The 26,572-nt window shown below is 50.1% G+C and overlaps 1 protein-coding gene across 2 annotated transcripts; it reads right to left on the minus strand.

The window, feature by feature from the left end:
* Positions 1 to 856: 856 nt before the first annotated feature.
* Positions 857 to 25,343, minus strand: LOC133350161 (uncharacterized). Of its 2 annotated transcripts, XM_061564251.1 has the most exons (7): positions 24,101 to 25,343; positions 19,492 to 19,612; positions 16,019 to 16,206; positions 14,853 to 15,007; positions 11,092 to 11,263; positions 5,537 to 5,664; positions 857 to 3,089 (listed from the first exon to the last, which is right to left on the minus strand). In XM_061564251.1, the coding sequence occupies exons 1-7, from the start codon at positions 24,222 to 24,224 to the stop codon at positions 2,403 to 2,405; spliced, it is 1,575 nt and encodes a 524-aa protein (XP_061420235.1). In that variant the 5' UTR covers positions 24,225 to 25,343; the 3' UTR covers positions 857 to 2,402. The 2 variants fall into 2 exon arrangements, with proteins under 2 accessions (XP_061420235.1, XP_061420317.1); XM_061564333.1 differs by lacking the exon at positions 5,537 to 5,664 and having other exon boundaries at positions 2,429 to 3,089.
* Between the last annotated feature and the right edge of the window lie 1,229 nt (positions 25,344 to 26,572).

The raw sequence follows: 26,572 nt of genomic DNA on the forward strand, positions 1-26,572 counted from the left end.
TCTGTGTCCTCGATCTCTCTGTCTTCTCCTGTATCTCTCTGTGTGTCTCTCTGTATCTCTCTGTGTGTCTCTCTGTATCTCTGTGTGTCTCTCTGTATCTCTCTGTGTGTCTCTCTGTATCTCTCTGGTGTGGTCTCTCTGTATCTCTCTGTGTGTCTCTCTGTATCTCTCTGTGTTTCTCTCTGTATCTCTCTGTGTGTCTCTCTGTATCTCTCTGTGTGTCTCTCTGTATCTCTCTGTGTGTCTCTCTGTATCTCTCTGTGTGTCTCTCTGTATCTCTCTGTGTGTCTCTCTGTATCTCTGTGTGTCTCTGCGTGTCTCTCTGTATCTCTGTGTGTCTCTGTGTATCTGTGTGTCTCTGTATCTCAATGTGTCTCTCTGTATCTCTGTGTATGTCTCTGTCTCTGTGTATCCCCGTCTTCCTGTCTCTCTCTGTCTCTGTGTCTTTCTGTCTCTGTGTGTCTATCTCTGTATGTCTCTGTATGTCTCTGTTCATCCGTGTCTTTCTGTCTCTGTGTTTCTGTCTTTCTGTGTCTCTCTGTATTTCTCTCTGTATCTGTCTCTGTGTATCTCTCTGTGTCTCTGTATGTCTGTGTATCCCTGTCTCTCTCGTATGTCTTTCTGTCTCTGTCTTTCTGTGTCTCTGTATGTCTGTGTATCCCTGTATCTCTCTGTCTCTCTCCCACGTGCTCCGTCTCTCAATGTAATTCCCGTACTGACGAGCAAACGACACCCCCCCTCACCCCCCTCACCCCCAACTCCCTCACACCAAACCATTCATACCTCAGGGTATGAACGCTTTGATGCGAGCTGTCGACATCACGAGACTCGCACAGAATCGTATCCGCCAGAAAGCCCCAAGTAGCCCGTGCTTTATTTGTACGAAATGCAAAACACAGCCGCCGCCTCCGCCGCCGCGGCGAAGGCGCTCAATAAATAAACATTTGTTGCCAACGGCATCGTCCCGGGATGATCGCTTCCCAGTTCTCACCGGCGTCAATAAAGTGTCAAACTCCGACCCAATCTCCCCCCCCCCGAGTTCGTGGCAAGGGCTCAGAAACTTGACGGGCAGAGGTCGCAACCGGGTACCCGATACCCGTACCCTACCCGATACCCGGCTACCTGTACCCGGCCGGGTACGGGTAGCCGTTTGCGACCCTGGTGCGGCCGAGTATGGGTACGGGTAGGCCGTGAGTCACTGGTGAGTCACCGTGATTGTCACTCATTTCCCAACGTCTTGTCTCTTCTCACAATTCAAGTTCCTAGAATCAACCCACCCGCGCCTGCAACGTGGCTTCATCCCAGAGGTCGCAATCGGGTACCCGATACCCGTACCCTACCCGTACCGCGGCTGGGTACGGGTAGGGTACGGGTACGGCCGGGTACGGGTAGCCGGGTATCGGGTACCCGTTTGCGACCCTGGTGCGGCCAGGTACGGGTAAGGAATCAAAACCCGTTTGCGACCTCTTGCTTGATGGGCGGCTTGAGGAGCCTGCATAGAGGCGACCCGGCCACTTGCACAACTTGAGTCGTCGTGGCCCAGTGGCTCCTGCGTGGAAGAGGGGGTAGCGCGGGGTAAAATCACATCGTTGTACTGTGCCGCAGCGCGCTTCTATGCTCCCGGCGTCGACGCTTCCCTCGCAGCCTGGAACGCGAAGGGGCCGGCGTGGGCGAGGTGCGGTAAAACAACCGTAACTCTTCACACTTTTAGACTTGAAGCTTTCGTGACTGCAAAGGATTTGTACTCTTAGGTTTTTTTTCTCGGTAAAGTCACGTAGGGATGCCTTCGTCCAACAGCGGATTGACCGTGGCTGACGATGATGATGACGACGACGATGATGACGATGACGATGATGATGACGATGATGACGATGACGATGATGACGACGATGATGACAATGACGACGACGATGATGACAATGACGACGACGATGATGACAATGACGACGACGATGATGACGATGACGACGACGACGATGATGACGATGACGACGACGATGATGACGACGACGACGATGATACTATCCATTTTTCCTCGTGTGACCCACTCGCGTTGCTGGCAGTTGTTATCCGACTTGCGGGGGACGACGGCCAAACGAAGCCCTCTAACCGTTTAGCAGGCCAGGCCTGCGTAGGGACAGCTGCCACTGGTGGGCGAGGTGGGGGGGGGGGCGGGGGGGTAAAGGGAGGGGGCGGGGGGGTGGCGGGAGGGGGGCCCCATCACTCGGCCGCAGCAGCAGAACAGCCGAGAAGAGGGGGCGGTGCCAAAGCGAGCCCCCCTAAAAGTGCAAATCTCCCCCCCCCTACCCCCCCCAACCACCACCCACCCCATCATCCTCGTCCAGTACAAATCGCAGGCGAGCAGTTTTCCCCGCCGCGCCCGCCGCCTTTCACGCCGCCTTTCACGCGGGAGCGAAGAGCGACGAGATGTCGCTCAGCTGCAGCGCCACGGGCTGCCACTCGCCGCCCGCCGCCGCCTCCCCCAGCAGCCACCCGGCGTCGATGCCGTAGTCGCCGGGCGCCGCCAGCCGGCTCATGAGCGAGACGCCGGGGCAGTCGTCGTCGTCATCAGCGTCCGCGTCGCTCCCCCTGTAGAGGCGCTCGCTGTTGCCGCTGCTGCTGCTGCTGCCGCCACCCCCCGCGACCTCCAACAGCGGCATGGCGACGCCCGAGTAAGCGGCGTCCGCCAGCCGGTGCCCTTCGGCGTCCGCGACGAGTGTGGCGCCGGCGCCGAAGCCTCCGAGCGGGACCTCGTCCAACGACGGGGCCTGGCTCGCCGGGAGTCTCTCCTCCTCGTCCACCTCGTCGTCCACCTCCTCCTGCCACCATCTCTCCCGCCCTTCCGTCGCTACCGCCGGAGGAGTAGGAGGGCGGCGACGCCGCTGCGCAGGGAACCCCTCGGAGGGCGAGCCGTCGTGGGCCACGGCGCGGATCGCGACGCGGTCGTAGCCGCTGCGGGGGCAGTCGACGACCGCCACGACGGAGACGGGGTGCGAGTCGGGCTCGTGGCAGGGCCGGGCCGCCGGGGGCCCGTGGTGGGATTCCGGCGCCGGGTGTTTGTCGCTGCCCTCGTCCGGCAGGAGGTCGGCCTGAGAAGGGAACGCAGACAAAGATCCCCGCCCCCACGCGTAGCCTTCAACGGAGCGTTGGGTCAAGTGCTGTTGGCGAGTAGCACCTGTGAAGGTCGCCACGGCACACGACGGGGTGGGTGGCCAAGTCTACGAGTCTCTGTACGAGTCTATGGGTCTGCGTGTGAGTCTATGGGTTTCTGTGTGAGTCTATGGGTCTCTGTACGAGTCTATGGATCTGTGTGTGAGTTTATGGGTCTCTGTGTGAATCTATGGGTCTGCATGTGAGTGAGTCTCTGTACGAGTCTATGGACCTGCGTGTGAGTCTATGGGTTTCTGCGTGAATATATTGGCCTCTGTACGAGTCTGGTTCTCTGTACGGGTCTATGGGTTTTTATACGAGTCTATGTGCGAGTCTTTGGTTTTTTTGTGCGAGTCTATGGGTCTATGTGAGTCTATGGGTTTCTGTGTGATTCTATGGGTCTGTGTGCAAGTCTATGGGTTTCTGTGTGATTCTATGGGTCTGTGTGTGAGTCTATTGCTCTCTGTACGAGTCCATAGGTCTCCGTACGAGCATATGGGTATCTATGCGAGTCTATGAGTCTTTGTACGAGCCCAAGAGGCTCGGTATGAGTCGATGGGTCTCTGGGTGAGTCTATGGGTCCCTGTGCAGGTCTACGGGTTTCTGTGCGAGTCTATGAGTCTCTGTACGAGTCTATGGGTCTGTGTGCGAGTCCATGGGTGTCTATGGATCTCTGCATCCCTGTGAGTCTCTGTACAAGCCTGTGGCCCTCTCTCTCTCGATGAGCCTCCAGGCCCTTGGGCATGAGACTCCGCACCCTCGACACAAATCTACGGGGCCTTTTGGCGGTGGCGGTGATGGCCAGGCTCGGACTACGACCATCTGGTAGCAGTGCGTTGGGCAAATGTCCACTGGGCCGGCCCATTCCGAGAGCCGGTGGGCCCGGTTCTGAACAGTTTGAACAGTTTATTTAGAATTGCCCTGTGAGCTAAGAAGCTCTTCAATGGGGTTTCATCAACAACAAAAAAACTGCGAAACTAAAAACACAACGTTTGCAACAGGCCGCGTGAAAAATTCTAAATGCGATAGATACGGCAATGAAAAAAGTCAACAAATAATTATTTTTTTTACAATATATTACTTAATTAGGAATTTTACATTTAACTCAACTGAACATTACGATTAGAGAAACGTATTGCAAGTCTGTGTGGCCAAATTGCAGATGTGATCAGAGTAAAGATAATTTTTTTTCAGATAAAAATATTTCATTCCATCTATAAGTGTGTGTACGCTTCATTGCCCAATTACCCTCTCACTTGCTTCATATATTCGGTAGCCCCAAATATTCTTCCTGGCTGGCGACCCCATTCCTTGTTTTCACTTTGTCCCCCGGCCCAAACGGGGACCCCCCCCCACACCCCCACACCCCCCCCACAAACGATATTGCACGACAACATCACCCCCCCGCCGTCGTCGTCGTCATCGTCATCACGTCGCGACATCTTAGCCGCCTCCAACAGCCCCAATTATTTTGTTGGTGCCAGCGCGTTTAATAAAACTGACGGGACGCCGATTTGTTTAGTCCCAGTCCCAATGCTGTCAACCCATCGCGGTTTTTTTTTACCCCCGATTCTTGTCCAGGGCAAATTGAGTTTTCGGCTACACGCGGTGTACAGCTGTTTCAATTCGGGCAAAACACATTTTTTTGTGTCGACTTGTTTGTGTTTCTCCCTTGTGACGGTGAGATTGCAGGATGAACGTTGAGATTCACAAGGGGCACGGGGGTGACCGATACGGTCTCAATTGGTCTGTGATAAGGTAGAGGCAGTGGCGGCTCCTGCAAAATCTCTCGGGGGGCAAATGTCTGGATTATTGATAAGGATAAGGTCCACCCATGCAATGGATAAATTAACAGCTTAAGCATGTAAAGGCAACTTCACTTCTTTAATATTAATTAAAAATAAAGTGACTCTTACAATACATCTTGTTTGTTTCTATACTCACTATTATTACAATCCACTCAGTTTATTTTATTAAAGATTCCACTAGGTGGCGACAAATAATATTGTTGACTGAAACGTGCTTACGTATGATGACGTAAGCACGTTAGTGCGAGCCCTCCCGGAAGCCACAGAGAATGCATTGCAGCGCCCGCCGTTCGAAAAAAAACATCTTTGAATGTAAGTCTATGGGAACACTCGGGGCGATTCTCAGCCAGAGTGAAATCGCCCAAAAAGAGGCGGTACTCCACAGAACGTGACATGACGCTGATTGGACTATATCCAGAGGCACAGTGACGGCTAGCGTAACTCTGTGGTTGAATGACATTGGTGGTGCGTCGCCCAATCGCCCTAATGAAGAAACCGCCCCTGGGTAGAGGTCACCGCAGATTGTGAGGTTCCGTCACTGGCGACGACGACATCGGTGGCAGTGCCGACGCTCTCACCAGCACGAAGGGCAGGCGGTCATTGGCGACGTGTAAGTACTGCATTGTGAAGTAGTAGCCAACGGCCGTCACCAGCATAATGAAGATCAACAGCAGCAGCAGCTGCACCAGCAGAAGCGTGTTCAGCTCTGCGCGGAGACACAAAACAGACGAGAATGTGACTCTCGCTCAACTGCGTAGCCCCTTAACGGACCGTTTTGGCAAGTGCTGTTAGTGGCGGGTGGCACCTGTGAAGGCCGGCACAAGTTAGAGAGATTGCAAACCTGTCAACCACTTATCACTGGCTACATTATTACAGGTCAATGCAGACCGTATCGGTCACCCCCGTGCCCCTTAGAAATCTCAACGTTCATCCTACAGAGTCACCATCACAAGGGAGAGACACAGATAAATAGACAATCACCACTACTACACTCACCACGACACTAATACACTCACCACTACTACACTCATCACTACTACACTCACCACTGGTACACTCACCACTACACTAATACAATCACCACTACTACACTCATCACTACTACACTCACCACTGGTACACTCACCACTACTACACTCATCACTAGTACACTCACCACTGGTACACTCACCACTACTACACTCATCACTACTACACTCACCACTGGTACACTCACCACTACTACACTCATCACTAGTACACTCACCACGACACTAATACAATCCCCACTACTACACTCACCACTACTACACTCACCACTACTACACTCATCACTACTACACTCACCACTGGTACACTCACCACGACACTAATACAATCCCCACTACTACACTCACCACTACTACACTCATCACTACTACACTCACCACTACTACACTCACCACTACTACACTCACCACTACTACACTCATCACTAGTACACTCACCACGACACTAATACAATCACCACTACTACACTCACCACTACTACACTCATCACTACTACACTCACCACTAGTACACTCACCACTAGTACACTCACCACTAGCACACTCACCACTAGTACACTCACCACTACTACACTCATCACTAGTACACTCACCACGACACTAATACAATCACCACTACTACACACCACTACTACACTCACCACTAGTACACTCACCACTAGTACACTCACCACTAGCACACTCACTCACCACTAGTACACTCACCACTAGTACACTCACCACCACACTCACCACTAGTACACTCACCACTAGTACACTCACCACTAGTACACTCACTCACCACTAGTACACTCACTCACCACTAGTACACTCACTCACCACTAGTACACTCACTCACCACTAGTACACTCACTCACCACTAGTACACTCACTCACCACTAGTACACTCACTCACCACTAGTACACTCACCACTAGTACACTCACCACTAGTACACTCACCACTAGTACACTCACCACTAGTACACTCACCACCACTACACTCACCACTAGTACACTCACCACTAGTACACTCACCACTAGTACACTCACCACCACTACACTCACCACTAGTACACTCACCACCACTACACTCACCACTACTACACTCACCACTACTACACTCACCACTAGTACACTCACCACTAGTACACTCACCACTAGTACACTCACCACCACTACACTCACCACTAGTACACTCACCACTAGTACACTCACCACCACACTCACCACTAGTACACTCACCACCACACTCACCACCAGTACACTCACCACTAGTACACTCACCACTAGTACACTCACCACTAGTACACTCACCACTAGTACACTCACCACCACACTCACCACTAGTACACTCACCACTAGTACACTCACCACTAGTACACTCACCACTACACTCACCACTAGTACACTCACCACTAGTACACTCACCACCACACTCACCACTAGTACACTCACCACTAGTACACTCACCACTAGTACACTCACTCACCACTAGTACACTCACTCACCACTAGTACACTCACTCACCACTAGTACACTCACTCACCACTAGTACACTCACTCACCACTAGTACACTCACTCACCACTAGTACACTCACTCACCACTAGTACACTCACTCACCACTAGTACACTCACCACTAGTACACTCACCACTAGTACACTCACCACTACACTAATAAATCACCACTACACTAATACACTCACCACTAGTACACTCACCACTAGTACACTCACCACTAGTACACTCACCACTAGTACACTCACCACTAGTACACTCACCACTAGTACACTCACCACTAGTACACTCACCACTAGTACACTCACCACTACACTAATACAATCACCACTACACTAATACAATCACCACTAGTACACTCACCACTAGTACGCTCACCACTAGTACACTCACCACTACACTAATACAATCACCACTAGTACACTCACCACTAGTACACTCACCACTACGACACTCACCACTAGTACACTCACCACGACACTAATACAATCACCACTACTACACTCATCACTACTACACTCACCACTACTACACTCACCACTACTACACTCATCACTAGTACACTCACCACGACACTAATACAATCACCACTACTACACTCACCACTACTACACTCATCACTACTACACTCACCACTAGTACACTCACCACTAGTACACTCACCACTAGCACACTCACCACTAGTACACTCACCACTAGCACACTCACCACTAGTACACTCACCACTACTACACTCATCACTAGTACACTCACCACGACACTAATACAATCACCACTACTACACACCACTACTACACTCACCACTAGTACACTCACTACTAGTACACTCACTCACCACTAGTACACTCACCACTAGCACACTCACTCACCACTAGTACACTCACCACTAGTACACTCACCACCACACTCACCACTAGTACACTCACCACTAGTACACTCACTCACCACTAGTACACTCACTCACCACTAGTACACTCACTCACCACTAGTACACTCACTCACCACTAGTACACTCACTCACCACTAGTACACTCACCACTAGTACACTCACCACTAGTACACTCACCACTAGTACACTCACCACTAGTACACTCACCACTAGTACACTCACCACTAGTACACTCACCACTAGTACACTCACCACCACTACACTCACCACTACACTCACCCCACTACACTCACCACTACTACACTCACCACTACTACACTCACCACTAGTACACTCACCACTAGTACACTCACCACTAGTACACTCACCACCACTACACTCACCACTAGTACACTCACCACTAGTACACTCACCACCACACTCACCACTAGTACACTCACCACTAGTACACTCACCACCACACTCACCACTAGTACACTCACCACTAGTACACTCACCACTAGTACACTCACCACTAGTACACTCACCACTAGTACACTCACCACTAGTACACTCACCACTAGTACACTCACCACTAGTACACTCACCACTAGTACACTCACCACTACACTCACCACTAGTACACTCACCACCACACTCACCACTAGTACACTCACCACTAGTACACTCACCACTAGTACACTCACTCACCACTAGTACACTCACTCACCACTAGTACACTCACTCACCACTAGTACACTCACTCACCACTAGTACACTCACTCACCACTAGTACACTCACCACTAGTACACTCACCACTAGTACACTCACCACTAGTACACTCACCACTACACTAATAAATCACCACTACACTAATACACTCACCACTAGTACACTCACCACTAGTACACTCACCACTAGTACACTCACCACTAGTACACTCACCACTAGTACACTCACCACTAGTACACTCACCACTACTACACTCACCACTAGTACACTCACCACTACACTAATACAATCACCACTACACTAATACAATCACCACTAGTACACTCACCACTAGTACACTCACCACTAGTACACTCACCACTAGTACACTCACCACTAGTACACTCACCACTACACTAATACAATCACCACTAGTACACTCACCACTAGTACACTCACCACTACGACACTCACCACTAGTACACTCACCACGACACTAATACAATCACCACTACTACACTCATCACTACTACACTCACCACTGGTACACTCACCACTACTACACTCATCACTAGTACACTCACCACGACACTAATACAATCACCACTACTACACTCACCACTAATACACTCACCACTGGTACACTCATCACTAGTACACTCACCACGACACTAATACACTCACCACTAGTACACTTACCACTACGACACTCACCACTAGTACACTCACCACTACGACACTCACCACTAGTACACTCACCACGACACTAATACAATCACCACTACTACACTCACCACTAATACACTCACCACTGGTACACTCATCACTAGTACACTCACCACGACACTAATACAATCACCACTACTACACTCATCACTACTACACTCACCACTGGTACACTCACCACTACGACACTCACCACTAGTACACTCACCACGACACTAATACAATCACCACTACTACACTCACCACTAATACACTCACCACTGGTACACTCATCACTAGTACACTCACCACGACACTAATACACTCACCACTAGTACACTTACCACTACGACACTCACCACTAGTACACTCACCACTACTACACTCACCACTAGTACACTCACCACTAATACACTCACCACTAATACACTCACCACTACGACACTCACCACTAGTACACTCACCACTAGTACACTCACCACTAGTACACTCACCACTACTACACTCACCACTACTACACTCACCACTAGTACACTCACCACTAGTACACTCACCACTACGACACTCACCACTAGTACACTCACCACTACACTCACCACTACGACACTCACCACTAGTACACTCACCACTACACTCACCACTACGACACTCACCACTACGACACTCACCACTAATACACTCACCACTACAAACCTGTCAACCCCTGATCAGTGCCCCCTACCTTATTACAGACCAACTCAGACCGAATTGGTCGCCCCGTGCCCCTTTATACATCTCAACGTTCATCCTACAAAGTCACCATCACAAGGTGAGAAACACAAACACATGGACAAAATAAAAATGTGTGCCCGTATTGAAACGGCTGTAAGCCGCAGGGACCTGAACACTCTATTCCCCTGGGCAAGAATACGGGGTAAACCGTGATGGGTTGACAGCTATGAGATAATATTCTTGGTTCTTTCGGTAAAGTCACGTAGAAGGGAAATAATAAAACAATAAAAATTCTCACGACATTTCGACCGCAACACAATTTGTATTATTTTATTATTTCCCTTCTACGTGACTTTACCGAAAGAACCAATAATATGTATCCCTGCAGTCACGAAAGCTTTAAATCGAAACATAATAAATGATGATTGCTTGTGTTGCAATCAAAACGTCGTAGAGAATTTTATCATGTTTTATTTTTATTATTTTATTATTTCCCTTCTACGTGACTTTACCGAAAGAACCAAGAATACGAATCCCTGCAGTGACGAAAGCTTTAAATCGAAAGCTATGAGAGATTGTTTCAAGGACATCAGCACGTCGCTCGTCCCCACCTTCCCGGCTGAACTGCACGCACTCCTCCGTGGATCTCCCTGTCTCCTTCTCCCACGACCCGATGGTGACCACCGCATGCACCCTCACGCACAGCCTCGGCTTGCTCAGCGTCCAGAATATGCTGCCGTTCACGGGGAACGTAAACTCGCTCCCTTGGAATTCCACTTCCTCCTGAAAGTGCAGAGAGCCAGAGAGCGAGTGTGAGAGAGAGAGCGAGCGAGAGAGAGAGAGCGAGCGAGAGAGAGAGCGAGCGAGAGAGAGAGCGAGCGAGAGAGCGAGTGTGAGAGAGAGAGCGAGCGAGAGAGAGAGCGAGCGAGAGAGAGAGCGAGCGAGAGAGCGAGCGAGAGGGAGAGCGAGTGAGAGAGCGAGCGAGAGAAAGAGAGAGCGAGAGAGAGGGAGCGAGCGAGAGAGCGAGCGAGCGAGAGAGCGAGAGAGAGAGCGAGCGAGCAAGAGAAAGAGAGAGTGAGCGAGAGATAGAGCGAGAGAAAGAGAGAGCGAGAGAGATGGAGCGAGCGAGCGAGAGAGCGAGAGAAAGAGAGAGCGAGAGAGATTTTGACTTTTAAGACAACTTTATTCCTCCAGCAGCGATTGCGCTTGAGTCATTTCCAACATGCGAGCAGGAAAACAAACCACCGGCACGCGCGCCGCACCGCGTCGTTACGCGCGCCACCCTCCACAGTCAACCCCTCAAGCGTGCTCTCCTCGGAGCCACGCATCGGCCAGTCCGCGCGGCCTCGCCACCGCCAAGTGGCGGTGGTGATGGCGATGACGCCGTCAGCGCTACGGGGAGGGGGTCGGTTGTTTCTTAACCTTTCCCATCATCGCTTTCAGCCGGTAAATCTCCTGGCGGTTTGAACCCGTGCTTTGTGCGGGTCCTGGACCGCCAGCCGGGGCCGCCTTCATGAAAGCCCTCCCTCTTCTTGGTTCTTTCGGTAAAGTCACGTAGAATGGAAGTAATAAAATAATACAAATAAAACATAAAGTAATTCTCACGACGTTTCGGCCACAACGCAAGCAGCCATCCTCGGGTGAAGAACAGGTCTGTCGATATTTTTTATTATTTTATTACTTCCCTTCTACGTGACTTTACCGAAAGAACCAAGAAGATGAATCCCCGCAGTCACGAAAGCTTTACATCGAAATAAAAGCCCTCCATGTCGGGGAAAAGTGTCTTGCGCCCGGACCTTGCGTCATTCAAAACGACCACTTCAGGAAGTTACGGAGTCTTTCGAGCGTGCGCGCCCAGCTGAGGGCGACGGAAACCATCGCCCCGGCCTCCCCCTTCGGCCCTCCTGGGTCGACGTTGCTGGCTCCGCTCACCGGGTCCAACTCTGATGCCCCAGCATCAGAGTCGATTGTCACGTCGGCGCAGGTCTCCTCTGCCACCTTCGCCGCCCCCCCCCCCATCTGTGGAGCCAGGGTCCCACTGAGCTCGGTCCCAAGCCCCATGTGGAGCCAGGGTCTCAATGGGCTCGGTCCCAAGCCCCATGTGGAGCCAGGGTCCCACTGAGCTCGGTCCCAAGCCCCATGTGGAGCCAGGGTCTCACTGGGCTCGGTCCCAAGCCCCATGTGGAGCCAGGGTCTCACTGGGCTCGGTCCCAAGCCCCATGTGGAGCCAGGGTCCCACTGGGCTCGGTCCCAAGCCCCATGTGGAGCCAGGGTCTCACTGAGCTCGGTCCCAAGCCCCATGTGGAGCCAGGGTCCCACTGAGCTCGGTCCCAAGCCCCATGTGGAGCCAGGGTCCCACTGAGCTCGGTCCCAAGCCCCATGTGGAGCCAGGGTCCCACTGAGCTCGGTCCCAAGCCCCATGTGGAGCCAGGGTCCCACTGAGCTCGGTCCCAAGCCCCATGTGGAGCCAGGGTCCCACTGAGCTCGGTCCCAAGCCCCATGTGGAGCCAGGGTCCCACTGAGCTCGGTCCCAAGCCCCATGTGGAGCCAGGGTCCCACTGAGCTCGGTCCCAAGCCCCATGTGGAGCCAGGGTCCCACTGAGCTCGGTCCCAAGCCCCATGTGGAGCCAGGGTCCCACTGTGCTCGGTCCCAAGCCCCATGTGGAGCCAGGGTCTCACTGGGCTCGGTCCCAAGCCCCATGTGGAGCCAGGGTCCCACTGGGCTCCGTCCCAAGCCCCATGTGGAGCCAGGGTCCCACTGGGCTCCGTCCCAAGCCCCATGTGGAGCCAGGGTCTCACTGGGCTCAGACCCAAGCCCCATGTGGAGCCAGGGTCTCACTGGGCTCCGTCCCAAGCCCGGGCAGCACACTCCCATCGGGTTCCCGGGTCACCTCCTCGCCACCCGTCGGGGCGGGCGAAGAGATGCTCCCCCCGGAGCCACTGGCGTGCCGGGTGCTCTTCCCCCTCTAACCCAGATTAAATATATGCTGCCAAGCCTGGTGGTGTTTCATTCAGACGCTGTCTCCCCGACAGACCTGTTCTTCACCTGAGGACGGCTGCTTGCGTTGTGGCCGAAACGTCGTGAATTTGTATTGTTGTTGTATTTTTATTATTTTATCACTTCCCCTCCACGCGACTCCACCGAAAGAACCAAGAACATGAATCCTCGCAGTCATGAAAGCTTCAAATCGAAGTTCTGATTCTGTGTAAACGGAATCATAATCATGATTGGTACTGAGGGTATGAATTTCGATTTGAAGCTTTCGTGACTGCGGGGATCCATGTTCTTGGTTCTTTCGGTAAAGTCGCGTGGAGGGGAAGTGATAAAATAATAAAAATAAAACAATAATACCAATTCAGAACAGAGCTGTCGGAAAGACAGCGTCCTAAATTATTCTGTTGATATGTAAACTCCTTTGTCAAGGCGCTCTCCTCCTCCCACCCAGCTTAAATATACGCTGCCAAGCCTGGCGGTGTTCATTAGGACGCTGTCTTTCCGACAGCCCTGTTCTTCACCTGAGGACGGCTGCTTGCGTTGCGGCCGAAACGCCGTGAGAATTTTATCTTATTACGTTTTATTTTTATAATTTTATTATTTCCCTTCTACGTGACTTTACCCGAAAGAACCAAGAATAGAAGAGCTTCGTAGTTTAGTTTAGTGTCCGCGCGCACGGTTGGATCGTCACTTTTGTGCCCGCGCGAGATGGTGACGGCCCGCCGAGCCCATAATATCTACAAGTGGATATGATGGACAACACCTGTGAAATATTTAGTTACAAATTTTGCTCGGCTTGCAAAACACTCGCAGACCAAAATTTCGATTTAAAGCTTTCGTGACTGCAGGGATTCATCTTCTTGGTCGCCTCGACGGACCTGAGGACGGCTGCTTGCGTTGTGGCCGAAACATCGTGAGAATTATTTATTATGTTTTATTTTTATTATTTTATTACTTCCCTTCTACGTGACTTTACCGAAAGAACCAAGAAGAATCATGACGATTCTTTGGTTCTTTCGGTAAAGTCACGTAGAAAGATAAAATAATAAATTAAATAATAGCATACGACGTTTCGATTGCAACACAAGCAATCATCATCAGGTATAATGATGATTGCTTGTGTTGCAATCGAAACGTCGTATGCTATTATTTAATTTATTATTTTATCTTTATACGTGACTTTACCGAAAGAACCAATGAATAATTCCTGCAGTCACGAAAGCTCCAAAATTAATCATGACGATGACGACGACGACGATGATAATCACGACAACGATGATAATCACGTCGACGACGACGACGATGATAACCATGACGACGATGATAACCATGACGATGATAATCACGATGACGACGATAACCATGACGACGACTCACGTTGTGGTTTTGCTCCCCGGCGGCGGTGATGACAGCCTTGTAAGTGTCAAGGACCACATTCTCCCCGTCCAGGTGCCTCAACTCGGGAGGAGTGATGGCCAGACGCAGACTGTCGCCCTCCTTGAACAGGGTCACGCGTGGAGCATCTAGCTCGACTGGTGGCAGGAGGGGAGGGGTGGGGGGGGGAGGGGTGGGGGGGAGGAGAGGGATGGGGGGGGGGAGAAGAGGTAGTTAACATCTCCTAGCCACCGTGATGATGATGAGAGAGAGAGAGGGAGACACGCAAACTCCAAATATACAGCAGCAGGCGTCAGCGTCGGGATACGAACCCACGACCTCCTGTACACCAGGCGAGGTCGTTAACATCTCCTAGCCACCTTGAAGATGATGGCGAGACAGAGAGAGAGACGCAAACTCAAAATATACAGCAGGCGTCAGGGTCGAGATTGAACCTACGACCTCCTTTATAACAGGCGAGGTAGTTCACATCTCCTAGCTACTATGGCGCCCATGATCGAAAGGAAAGGAAAAAAAGGAAGGGAGGGAGGGAGGGAGGGGAGGACCGATGGGGGAGATGATGAAAAACGCGGTCCAATACTGAGCCGAACGAAGCGTGAATAACTGGCGCGTTAATCCGTATCGAGGGGCGGCATTACCTTACGGCCGGATCGCCTCAAGACGCAGGCCTGCCCCCAAAGCCTTATCCATGGCGCATCGGGACCCTACGCGCCTAGATCGTCACGTCGCCGCGAGGTTTAACTCATCTTCTTGGTTCTTTCGGTAAAGTCACGTAGAAGGGAAGTAATAAAATAATAAAAATAAAACATAATAAAATAATTCTCACGACGTTTCGGCCACAACGCAAGCAGCTGTCCCCGACAGACCTGGTCTTCACCTGAGGATGGCTGCTTGCGTTGTGGCCGAAACGTTGTGAGAATTATTTTATTATGTTTTATTTTTTTATTTTATTACTTCCCTTCTACGTGACGACTTTACCGAAAGAACCAAGAAGATGAATCCCTGCAGTCACGAAAGCTTTAAATCGAAATTTGATTATGTTCTATTTTTTTATTTTATTACTTCCCTTCTACGTGACGACTTTACCGAAAGAACCAAGAAGATGAATCCCTGCAGTCACGAAAGCTTTAAATCGAGGTTTAACTCACCGACGTTCCTAGGCAGGCAACGTATTTGCACCCACGCGGAAGAGCTGTCGAGCTGGGTGGACGTGGTGCGCACATCAACGATGATCTTGTCCACCAGCATGTCCTGGGAGATGGACAGGTTGCAGCTTGTTGCACCGGCGACGTTACCGGGACTGCAGTCCTCCGTGTTACAACAGTTCGAGCCGTAGCTGTGGACGGTAACGCAAAACGGCAGTTTCAGTGTAGTGTATAGTGTAGTGTATAGTAGTGTAGTGTATAGTGTAGTGTATAGTAGTGTATAGTAGTGTAGAGTATAGTGTAGTGTATAGTGTAGTGTATAGTAGTGTATAGTAGTGTAGAGCAGAGGTGGGACAAAGTCATTGTTATGCAAGTCCAAGTCGAGTCTGAAGTCATCAAATTCATGACTCGAGTCTGACTCGAGTCCAAGTCACATGACTCGAGTCCACACCTCTGGTGTAGAGTATAGTGTAGTGTATAGTAGTGTAGTGTAGAGTATAGTGTAGTGTATAGTGTAGTGTATAGTAGTGTAGTGTAGAGTATAGTGTAGTGTATAGTAGTGTAGTGTATAGTAGTGTAGAGTATAGTGTAGTGTATAGTAGTGTAGAGTAGTGTAGTGTAGTGTATAGTGTAGTGTATAGTGTAGTGTATAGTAGTGTAGTGTAGAGTATAGTGTAGTGTATAGTAGTGTAGTGTAGAGTATAGTGTAGTGTATAGTAGTGTAGTGTATAGTGTAGTGTATAGTAGTGTAGTGTAGAGTATAGTGTAGTGTATCGTAGTGTAGTGTATAGTGTAGTGTATAGTAGTGTATAGTAGTGTAGTGTAGAGTATAGTGTAGTGTATAGTGTAGTGTATAGTGTAGTGTATAGTAGTGTAGTGTAGAGTATAGTGTAGTGTATAGTAGTGTAGTGTATAGTGTAGTGTATAGTAGTGTATAGTAGTGTAGTGTAGAGTATAGTGTAGTGTATAGTGTAGTGTATAGTGTAGTGTATAGTAGTGTAGTGTAGAGTATAGTGTAGTGTATAGTAGTGTAGTGTATAGTGTAGTGTATAGTAGTGTAGTGTAGAGTATAGTGTAGTGTATAGTAGTGTAGTGTATAGTGTAGTGTATAGTAGTGTATAGTAGTTTAGTGTAGAGTATAGTGTAGTGTATAGTGTAGTGTATAGTTGTGTATAGTAGTGTAGTGTATAATGTAGTGTATAGTGTAGTGTATAGTAGTGTAGTGTATAGTAGAGTAGTGTATAGTGTAGTGTATAGTGTAGTGTATAGTGTAGTGTATATTGTAGTGTATAGTGTAGTGTATAGTAGTGTAGTGTATAGTAGTGTAGTGTATAGTAGTGTAGTGTATAGTGTAGTGTATAGTAGTGTAGTGTATAGTGTAGTGTATAGTATAGTAGTGTATAGTAGTGTAGTGTATAGTAGTGTAGTGTAGAGTATATTGTAGTGTATAGTGTAGTGTATAGTAGTGTAGTGTATAGTTGTGTAGTGTAGAGTATAGTGTAGTGTATAGTGTAGTGTATAGTAGTGTAGTTTATAGTGTAGTGTATAGTAGTGTAGTGTATCGAGTAGTGTATAGTTGTGTATAGTAGTGTAGTGTATAGTGTAGTGTATAGTGTAGTGCATAGTAGTGTAGTGTATAGTAGAGTAGTGTATAGTGTAGTGTATAGTGTAGTGTATATTGTAGCGTATAGTGTAGTGTATAGTAGTGTAGTGTATAGTAGTGTAGTGTATAGTAGTGTAGTGTATAGTAGTGTAGTGTATAGTAGTGTAGTGTATAGTGTAGTGTATAGTGTAGTGTATAGTAGTGTAGTGTATAGTAGTGTAGTGTATAGTGTAGTGTATAGTGTAGTGTATAGTAGTGTAGTGTATAGTAGTGTAGTGTATAGTAGTGTAGTGTATAGTGTAGTGTATAGTGTAGTGTACAGTGGTGTAGTGTATAGTAGTGTAGTGTATAGTGTAGTGTATAGTGTAGTGTATAGTGTAGTGTATAGTAGTGTAGTGTATAGTGTAGTGTATAGTGTAGTGTATAGTAGTGTAGTGCATAGTGTAGTGTATAGTAGTGTAGTGTATAGTAGTGTAGTGTATAGTGTAGTGTATAGTGTAGTGTATAGTGTAGTGTATAGTGTAGTGTATAGTGTAGTGTATAGTGTAGTGTATAGTAGTGTGGTACCTCCATAGAGCCCAATGTGTTTGTTTACCGACCATTTCCCTGTTAACAACGGGCTTTTGTAGGCACAGTAAATATTAATTAATGCACCGATTAACCACGTTTCTTTTAATATTATGTGTTTCTAATGCCGTTAGCATCTTTATGTATTCATATCTATTGTTTAAATATTTTTAAAGTACGTTTTCCGGGTGAAAAAGGGATAACTTTCGATGCTAGCGGAGCGAATTAAGCCTTTGACGTGCAATCGTCATTTCGGCAATTTGGTCATTCGGAATTTGGGCGCTGTCGGCGTAGCAACGGTGCACGAGCAATTCGCCACGAGCCGAATTCGCCGTACCGGAGGGTCCGATTTGGGCACGCACGAGGAACGACGGCGCACGTCACGACCAAAACAATGGGCTCCGGCTGGCGGCGGTGCGCGTGGTTTTGGACTTTACCCTACGTGTGCACTGTGTGCTAGCCAGCCCTCTGGGAAATGTCATCTACGCCGACATCAAGTGGTCGTAAAAAGAAGCTTAAGTCAGCGGGACAAATCCAAAGTTTTGGATTGAACTGATGCGGGCTAGGTGTGATTGTGTGTGTGTCAATGCGTACGGTGTGTAGTGTGTAGCGGTTAGCGCTACACCGCGCTATGAACCTGGCGACCCGGGTTCGATTCACCGCTCACGGCCAACACCAGTGACGATTATCCGAACCGGTCCTGGGCCTCCCCGAGGTCGACTCAGCCTTAAATGAGTACCTGGTGCGGCGTGTAAACATCGCCACTGGGGAGACAAAGGCGGTCGGGCGTGGTGCTGGCCACCCACCCCCTCGTGTACCGTTCCGGCCTTCATAGGTGCTCGCTAACAGCACTTGCCCCTACAGTCTGTTAAGGCTACACGGGGGATCTTTGTGTGAAAAGTTTGGAATTTTTTTTTTTAATTGGGGCAGGAGGCACTGGGGGATTACCACTGATTGTACATAATTTAGGAATATTGAATAATTCGACAAAAGCCAGATGAACCAATATGCGTCGATTTAACAAGGGTTGACCGTATCTGCCATCCATGTCAGCAGAAGGGTCTCTCCCCACTACGGGAGGGCAAACTGATGACCCACTTCCACGCCCGCCAAGACGTCTTTGCGAGAGGTGGAAGCACCCGCACTCGTTTTCTCCCCACCGCACGCGTTTGCGTACGCGCGGCAAACCCTGACCGGTGACAGCGTTTGCTCTCTCGCCATTCATCGGGTAAACCGGCAGCGCGGAACCGAACCGAAGCCGAACAGCCTTCGTCTTTGGCGAGGCGCCGTGGAGGTGGAATCTTACTGTTGCCACCGCGCCTCGTAGGTGCAGTTCTCGCAGTCGGCAGGAGCTTGCCACTTGAGCTTGAAGAAGAAATTCCGTCCAGTCAAGGTCACGTTTTGTGGCCTTGGCAAGGGCTTCATTTCTGCAACGACACAAAACGTATCCACCTTCTTGGTTCTTTCGGTAAAGTCACGTAGAAGGGAAGTAATAAAATAACCAGGTCTGTCGGGGAGACAGCGTTTGACGCTGTCTCCCCGACAGACCTGTTCTTCACCCGAGGACGGCTGCTTGCGTTGTGGCCGAAACGTCGTGAGAATTATTTTATTATGTTTTATTTTTATTATTTTATTATTTCCCTTCTACGTGACTTTACCGAAAGAACCAAGAAGGTGAATCCCTGCAGTCACGAAAGCTTTAAATCGAAATTTTATCATGTTTTATTTTTATTATTTTATTATTTCCCTTCTACGTGACTTTACCGAAAGAACCAAGAAGATGAATCCCTGCAGTCACGAAAGCTTTAAATCGAAACAAAACGTATCGCCAAAAAAATTAAAGGTCTCCTCCGAGTAGCATGCGCAAACACACACAGGCCTGTTGGGGCAAGTCCTGTAATTATATAAACTTCCAAAACAATATTTTTTTATTCTACCAGGCAAGGCCCACAGGGCTATGCAGCTCTTTTTCAGAAGCGACCTGGCCACAAACGTTAGCGCGGTGAGCTGTTGCTTATCATCGTGTGGAAATGTATCGCAGCGAAACACTCTTAAATGCATGTTGATTCTAAATGTGGAGTAGGGAAAAACCGGTGAACTCCGGGAAAAAAAAAAAATCCACGCGACCACGGGGAGAACACGCAAACTCCAAATATACAGCAGGCATCGGTGTCGGGATCGAACCCACGGCCACAGGGCGAGGTAGTTAACATCTCGTCACTACGACGCCTGATGAGGAACCACAGACACGAGCAGCAGCAACATCAGCAGCAGCATCAGCAGCATCAGCATCAGCAGCAGCATCAGCAGCAGCAGCATCAGCAGCAGCAGCATCAGCAGCAGCTTCAGCAGCAGCAGCATCAACAGCATCAACAGCATCAGCAGCAGCAGCATCAGCAGCAGCAGTATCAGCAGCAGCAGTATCAGCAGCAAGCAGCATCAGCAGCATCAGCAGCATCAGCATCAACAGCATCAGCAGCAGCATCAACAGCATCAGCAGCAGCATCAACAGCATCAGCTGCATCAGCAGCATCAGCAGCATCAGCAGCAGCATCAGCAGCAGCATCAACAGCATCAGCTGCATCAGCAGCATCAGCATCAGCAGCATCAGCAGCATCAGCATCAGCAGCATCAGCAGCAGCATCAGCAGCATCAGCAGCAGCATCAGCAGCAGCATCAACAGCATCAGCTGCATCAGCAGCAGCAGCAGAAGCAGCAGCATCATCAGCAGCAGCAGCAGCAGCTGCGTGGTGAGCTGGTGCTGCATTTTCCCCCAAGTTCTGCAATCCTCTATGTACTCGGTGTGGTGAGTCAGTGGTTGAGTCAGTGAGTCGAGTTGGTGCGTGTGTTGTTGCTGGCTGAACACAGTGGCGATGATGATGGGCGAGACAGAAAGAGTCAGAGCCTGGGTAGAACCGAGTCTTCAGCATGGGCGGTTAGGGAGGAATCAATGAGTAAAAAAAATAAAAAGTTATTTTAATTTCGGAAAAATATTTCACCTGGAAAAACCCACGTGATGTGTAATCGGTCCATGAAAAACAATTTCTTACTTTAAATAGAGTTCTGCAAAATTATGTTCAGCCAAATTTGGCTTTTTTATCGATAACGTTGGCCAACCAACCCACACACGCGCACACGCACTCACACACACGTCCACAAGTACAGGAAGAAGGGTGTGAGTGGGTTGTAGCTGCGGCAGCAGGCAGAGAGAACCACTCTGAGAGGTTTAACAAGAAACCGAAGCGAAACCTCAACACGCAATTCATGAGTCATCGTTTGGAACAGAAACAAGGGAAGTCGTCCCTGCCCTCCCCTCCCCCCTAAGCCACCACAAAACATTCGCGTGGTCACATCGAGTCCGCACGAAAAGGGGGTTGAACATTTTCTGAGAATAAATAAAAATAAACATTTCAAAAATATATTACGCGCGCGTGTGTGTGTGTGTGCCTGCAATGATTACCTGGTGCGGTGTGTAAACATCGCCACTAGGTCGACTCAGCCTTAAATGAGTACCTGGTGCGGTGTGTAAACATCGCCACTGGGGAGACAAAGGCGGTCGGGCGTGGTGCTGGCCACCCACCCCCTCGTGTGCCGTGCCGGCCTTCATAGGTGCTACTCGCTAACAGCAGTTGCCCCTACAGTCTGTTAAGGCTACACGGGGGATCTTTGTGTCTACCCGTGCCTTCGTATCCGTACATGTCCATCTGTCCGTGTCTCCATCTCCGTGTCTCTCTCCGTGTCTCTTTGTATCCGCGTCTCTGTGTGTCTCTCTGTCTGTGCGTGTCCATCATCTAATCCATATCCCCGTGTCTCTCTGTGTCTCTGTATGTCTCTGTGTGTGTTCTGGACGCGGGTTTTTTTAATTATTTCCCACGCAAACCCCCCCCCCTCCCCCCCAACGTAGTTACAGCGTTTCCGCGATTGTAAACGGGCGGAAACGTAAAACGTCCACCCAAATGTCCGTCCGTGAAGACCAAACGTTGGGTTCAACGCAGCCCTAAGCACGGCCAATAGATGCGTCCGTGCAAAAGCCTCCGATGTACCGGCCCGTACGAGCCGGGTTGGAGTGTTGACTTGGGGGCGCGCGCGCCGGTGACTTTAAACGACACGCGGGCACGTGGCACCGTGACCTGATTAGGGGTCAATCCCGATTCGTATTCTTTGGGTCAATCTGGATTTTAAGCTTTCGTGAGGAGGGTGGGGAGGGGCTGGGTGGGGAGGGTGGGGAGGGGAGGGTGGAGAGGGGCTGGGTGGGGAGGGGAGGGTGGAGAGGGGCTGGGTGGGGGTTGGGGCTGGGTGGGGGGTGGGGAGGGGCTGGGTGGGGAGGGTGGGGAGGGGAGGGTGGAGAGGGGCTGGGTGGGGGTTGGGGTTGGGTGGGGGGTGGGGAGGGGCTGGGTGGGGAGGGGCTGGGTGGGGAGGGTGGGGAGGGGCTGGGTGGGGGTGGGAGGGGTGGGGCTGGGTGGGGAGGGGCTGGTCACCCCGTGGTGCCCTTATAAAACTCAACGTTTAACCTACTCACGCCGGCTTGTGCCCGCCCTCACAGTCGGGCATATTTGCGGAATACACCACGCCGCCGTTGACCCTGCAGGCCATTGACCGAGCAACCCAACGTTCCTACCAGCTCCCTCCGCAGGAATGTGTTTTACCATGCATAGCACACAGCATCCAACCCCGCCTCGCCATCCCATCCATCCACCCAGCATCGTAAACGTGATAAGAGAACTTCGTGAAAAGTCAGGCACATCCGGTCTAACAAAGTAAATCAATCTTGATTTGAAGCTTTCGTGACTGCAGGAATCCATACTCTTTGGTTTTTTCGGTAAAGTCACGTGGGTAGAAAAATAAAATAACATTTATTTTATTAAAGTCACGTCGGTAAAAAAGTTACAATTAATAAAAGTTAAATAAAAAAAATCACGACGTTTCGGAGGCAACACAAGCCTCCGTCTTCAGGTGGAAGTCACAGCACGATGGCTGTATCAAGTGAGAGAAATTACAAGAACACAGTATTTGTATATATACTGGTTGAGGGTGGGAGGAGCCAAGGTAGGCACCTGGATATTATTTTAAAATCCTTTATATTAAGTTCACTTGCTTGCTTGCTTGCGCTTACGACCGTGCAAATCTTTCGGTCGTTTTTTAACCCACTTCCCGTGATCCAATCGAGCTGACATTTTTGCACACAGACTCGTTGTGCGTGACAATTTATTTTCGTGAAAAAAAGATTTCCAAAATTTTACACTGTTTAGGGAATTTTTTAAAAATATTTAATTACCAATTGCTTAATGCTGGCAGGCAATCATCTGACCCATAGGTGGCAGCCATCTCAAGCCAGAGGACGAGAGGACTCTAGCCGCCACGCATATAAAGTATTTAGAGTGAAAAACTTGTTTTTTACTGGTTATTTTTTTTAATCCTTTATATTAAGTTCGCTTGCTTGCTTGCGTGCTTGCTTGCTTACGACCGTGCAAATCTTTCGGTCGTTTTTTAACCCACTTCCCGTGATCCAATCGAGCTGACATTTTGCACACAGACTCGTTGTGCGTGACAATTTATTTTCGTGAAAATTTTTTCCCAAAATTTTACACTTTTTAGGGGAAAATAAATTATATTTAATTACAAATTGCTTAATGGTGGCAGGCAATCATCTGACCCATAGGTGGCAGCCATCTCAAGCCAGAGGACGAGAGGACTCTAGCCGCCCGTTTCAAAGACCAATGTGGGCTGGGTTGTGGCCCATTGAACACGCACATAAAGGATTTATAGTGAAAAACTTTGTTTTTACGGGTTAATTTTTTGTGAGGTTCGGTGCGGCTGAAGCACGCTGTTAGGAATGAGCCTTTGTGAGTGAACAGGTGAGTGAACAGGTGAGTGAACAGGTGAGTGAAGAGATGAACACGTGCTGAGATTCTCACCTCGACCGTTGGTGGACGAGGTGATGTTGCAGGCGTTGGTGGAGGTGGTGGAGGTTGTGCAGGAGATGGAGGAGGAGGTGGTGGTGGACAAGAGGAGGATGAGAAGCCGGAGCGGGAGATTCATGGGTGAGGTGACGGCCGTGTAGGCAATTAAGCCCTCGGCCCACTCACTCACTCACTAACGTACGGTGCGAAAGAAGTCCAGCATACACACTGCCCATAGACTCAAAACTGCCCATAGACTCAACACTGCCCCATAGACTCAACACTACCCGTAGACTCAACACTGCACATAGACTCAACACTAACCCATAGACTCAACACTGCACATAGACTCAACACTGCTCATAGACTCAACACTGCCCATAGACTCAACACTGCCCATAGACTCAACACTACCCATAGACTCAACACTAACCCATAGACTCAACACTGCACATAGACTCAACACTGCTCATAGACTCAACACTGCCCATAGACTCAACACTGCCCATAGACTCAACACTGCCCATAGACTCAACACTACCCATAGACTCAACACTGCCCATAGACTCAACACTGCCCCATAGACTCAACACTGCCCCATAGACTCAACACTGCCCATAGACTCAACACTGCCCATAGACTCAACACTGCCCCATAGACTCAACACTAACCCATAGACTCAACACTACACATAGACTCAACACTACCCATAGACTCAACACTACCCATAGACTCAACACTGCCCCATAGACTCAACACTAACCCATAGACTCAACACTAACCCATAGACTCAACACTACCCATAGACTCAACACTACCCATAGACTCAACACTACCCATAGACTCAACACTGCACCTCCGATTAGCACGTTTGGCTACGTACGGTGCGAAAAAAGTTCAGCGTATAGCACACACACACACAGCACACACACACCACACACACAGCACACACACACACCACACACACACACAGCACACACAGCACACACACACAGAACACACACACAGCACACACACACCGAACACACACACCACACACACACAGAGCACTCACACAGCACACTCACACAGCACACACACACAACACACACACACACCGCTCACCCACCCTTACAACGCTCACCACGATCACCACACTCACAAACACTCACTCACCAACACTCACCAACGCTCACCAACACTCACCACACTCACCACACTCACTCACCAACACTCACCACACTCAACAACACTGCCGAGCGAGCGCGAGGGAGTGACGGGTGACGTCACCCGAGTTCTCGACAGTGACGCGTGGGGGCGCGGGGGTGGGGGGCGGGGGGTGGGGGCGAGGGGGCGTGGGGGTGGGGGGCGGGGGGCGGGGGGGCGGGGGGCGTGGGGGGTGGGGGCGAGGGGGCATGGAGGTGGGGGGCGTGGGGGGTGGGGGGCGGGGGGGTGGGGCGTGGGGGTGGGGGGTGTGGGGGGCGGGGGGCGGGGGGGTCTCAGTGACGCGGGGATTTCCCCCCTCCCCACCCCCCACGTGTCTCTGGTGGTGAGATACCGATGGAGACACGCACAGATACAGACATACAGAGACACAGAGACACAGGCAGACACAGAGACACACAGAGACATAGAGATACACAGAGAGACACACAGAGACATACAGAGACACACAGAGACAGAGAGACAGAGAGACACAGAGAGACACACAGAGACACACAGAGACACGCACAGACACACAGAGAGACACAGACACAGAGAGACACACACAGACACACAGAGACACGCACAGACACACAGCCAGAGAGACACAGATAGACACGCACAGACACACAGAGACACAGAGAGACACACACAGACACACAGAGCCAGAGAGACACAGAGAGACACAGATATACACGCACAGACACACAGACACGCACAGACACGCACAGACACATAGAGACACACAGAGACACGCACAGACACACAGAGACAGAGAGACGCACAGACACACAGAGACACGCACAGACACACAGAGACACACAGAGACACGCACAGACACACAGAGACACACAGAGACACGCACATACACACAGAGACACAGAGAGACACGGATACAGAGGGACAGGGGTATAGGGATCAGATGGACATGCACAGAGACACACAGAGACACGCACAGACACACAGAGACACAGGGAGATATACAGATTATAGAGACACGCACAGACACACAGAGACACGCACAGACACAGTGACACTGATGCAGATAGACACAGGGAGATATACAGATTATAGAGACACGGAGGCAGGGATCAGATAGACACAGAGACACGCGCAGACACACAGAGACACGCACAGACACAGTGACACTGATGCAGATAGACACAGGGAGATATACAGATTATAGAGACACGGAGGCAGGGATCAGATAGACACAGAGACACGCGCAGACACACAGAGACACGCACAGACACAGTGACACTGATGCAGATAGACACAGGGAGATATACAGATTATAGAGACACG

Source organism: Lethenteron reissneri, chromosome 1 (assembly GCF_015708825.2).
Source record: "Lethenteron reissneri isolate LAM-NWPU_2019-01 chromosome 1, ASM1570882v1, whole genome shotgun sequence".
In the NCBI taxonomy this organism is placed as follows: domain Eukaryota; kingdom Metazoa; phylum Chordata; class Hyperoartia; order Petromyzontiformes; family Petromyzontidae; genus Lethenteron; species Lethenteron reissneri.

Excerpts from the sequence above, each read along its gene's own strand:
- LOC133350161 (XM_061564251.1), bottom strand. The coding sequence starts at position 24,224 with ATGAATCTCCCGCTCCGGCTTCTCATCCTCCTCTTGTCCACCACCACC. Across the intron at positions 19,613-24,100 it reads CTCGTCCACCAACGGTCGAG|AAATGAAGCCCTTGCCAAGG; the intron begins GTGAGAATCTCA and ends GTGTCGTTGCAG. Across the intron at positions 11,264-14,852 it reads CCGGGGAGCAAAACCACAAC|GAGGAAGTGGAATTCCAAGG; the intron begins GTGAGTCGTCGT and ends CTGCACTTTCAG.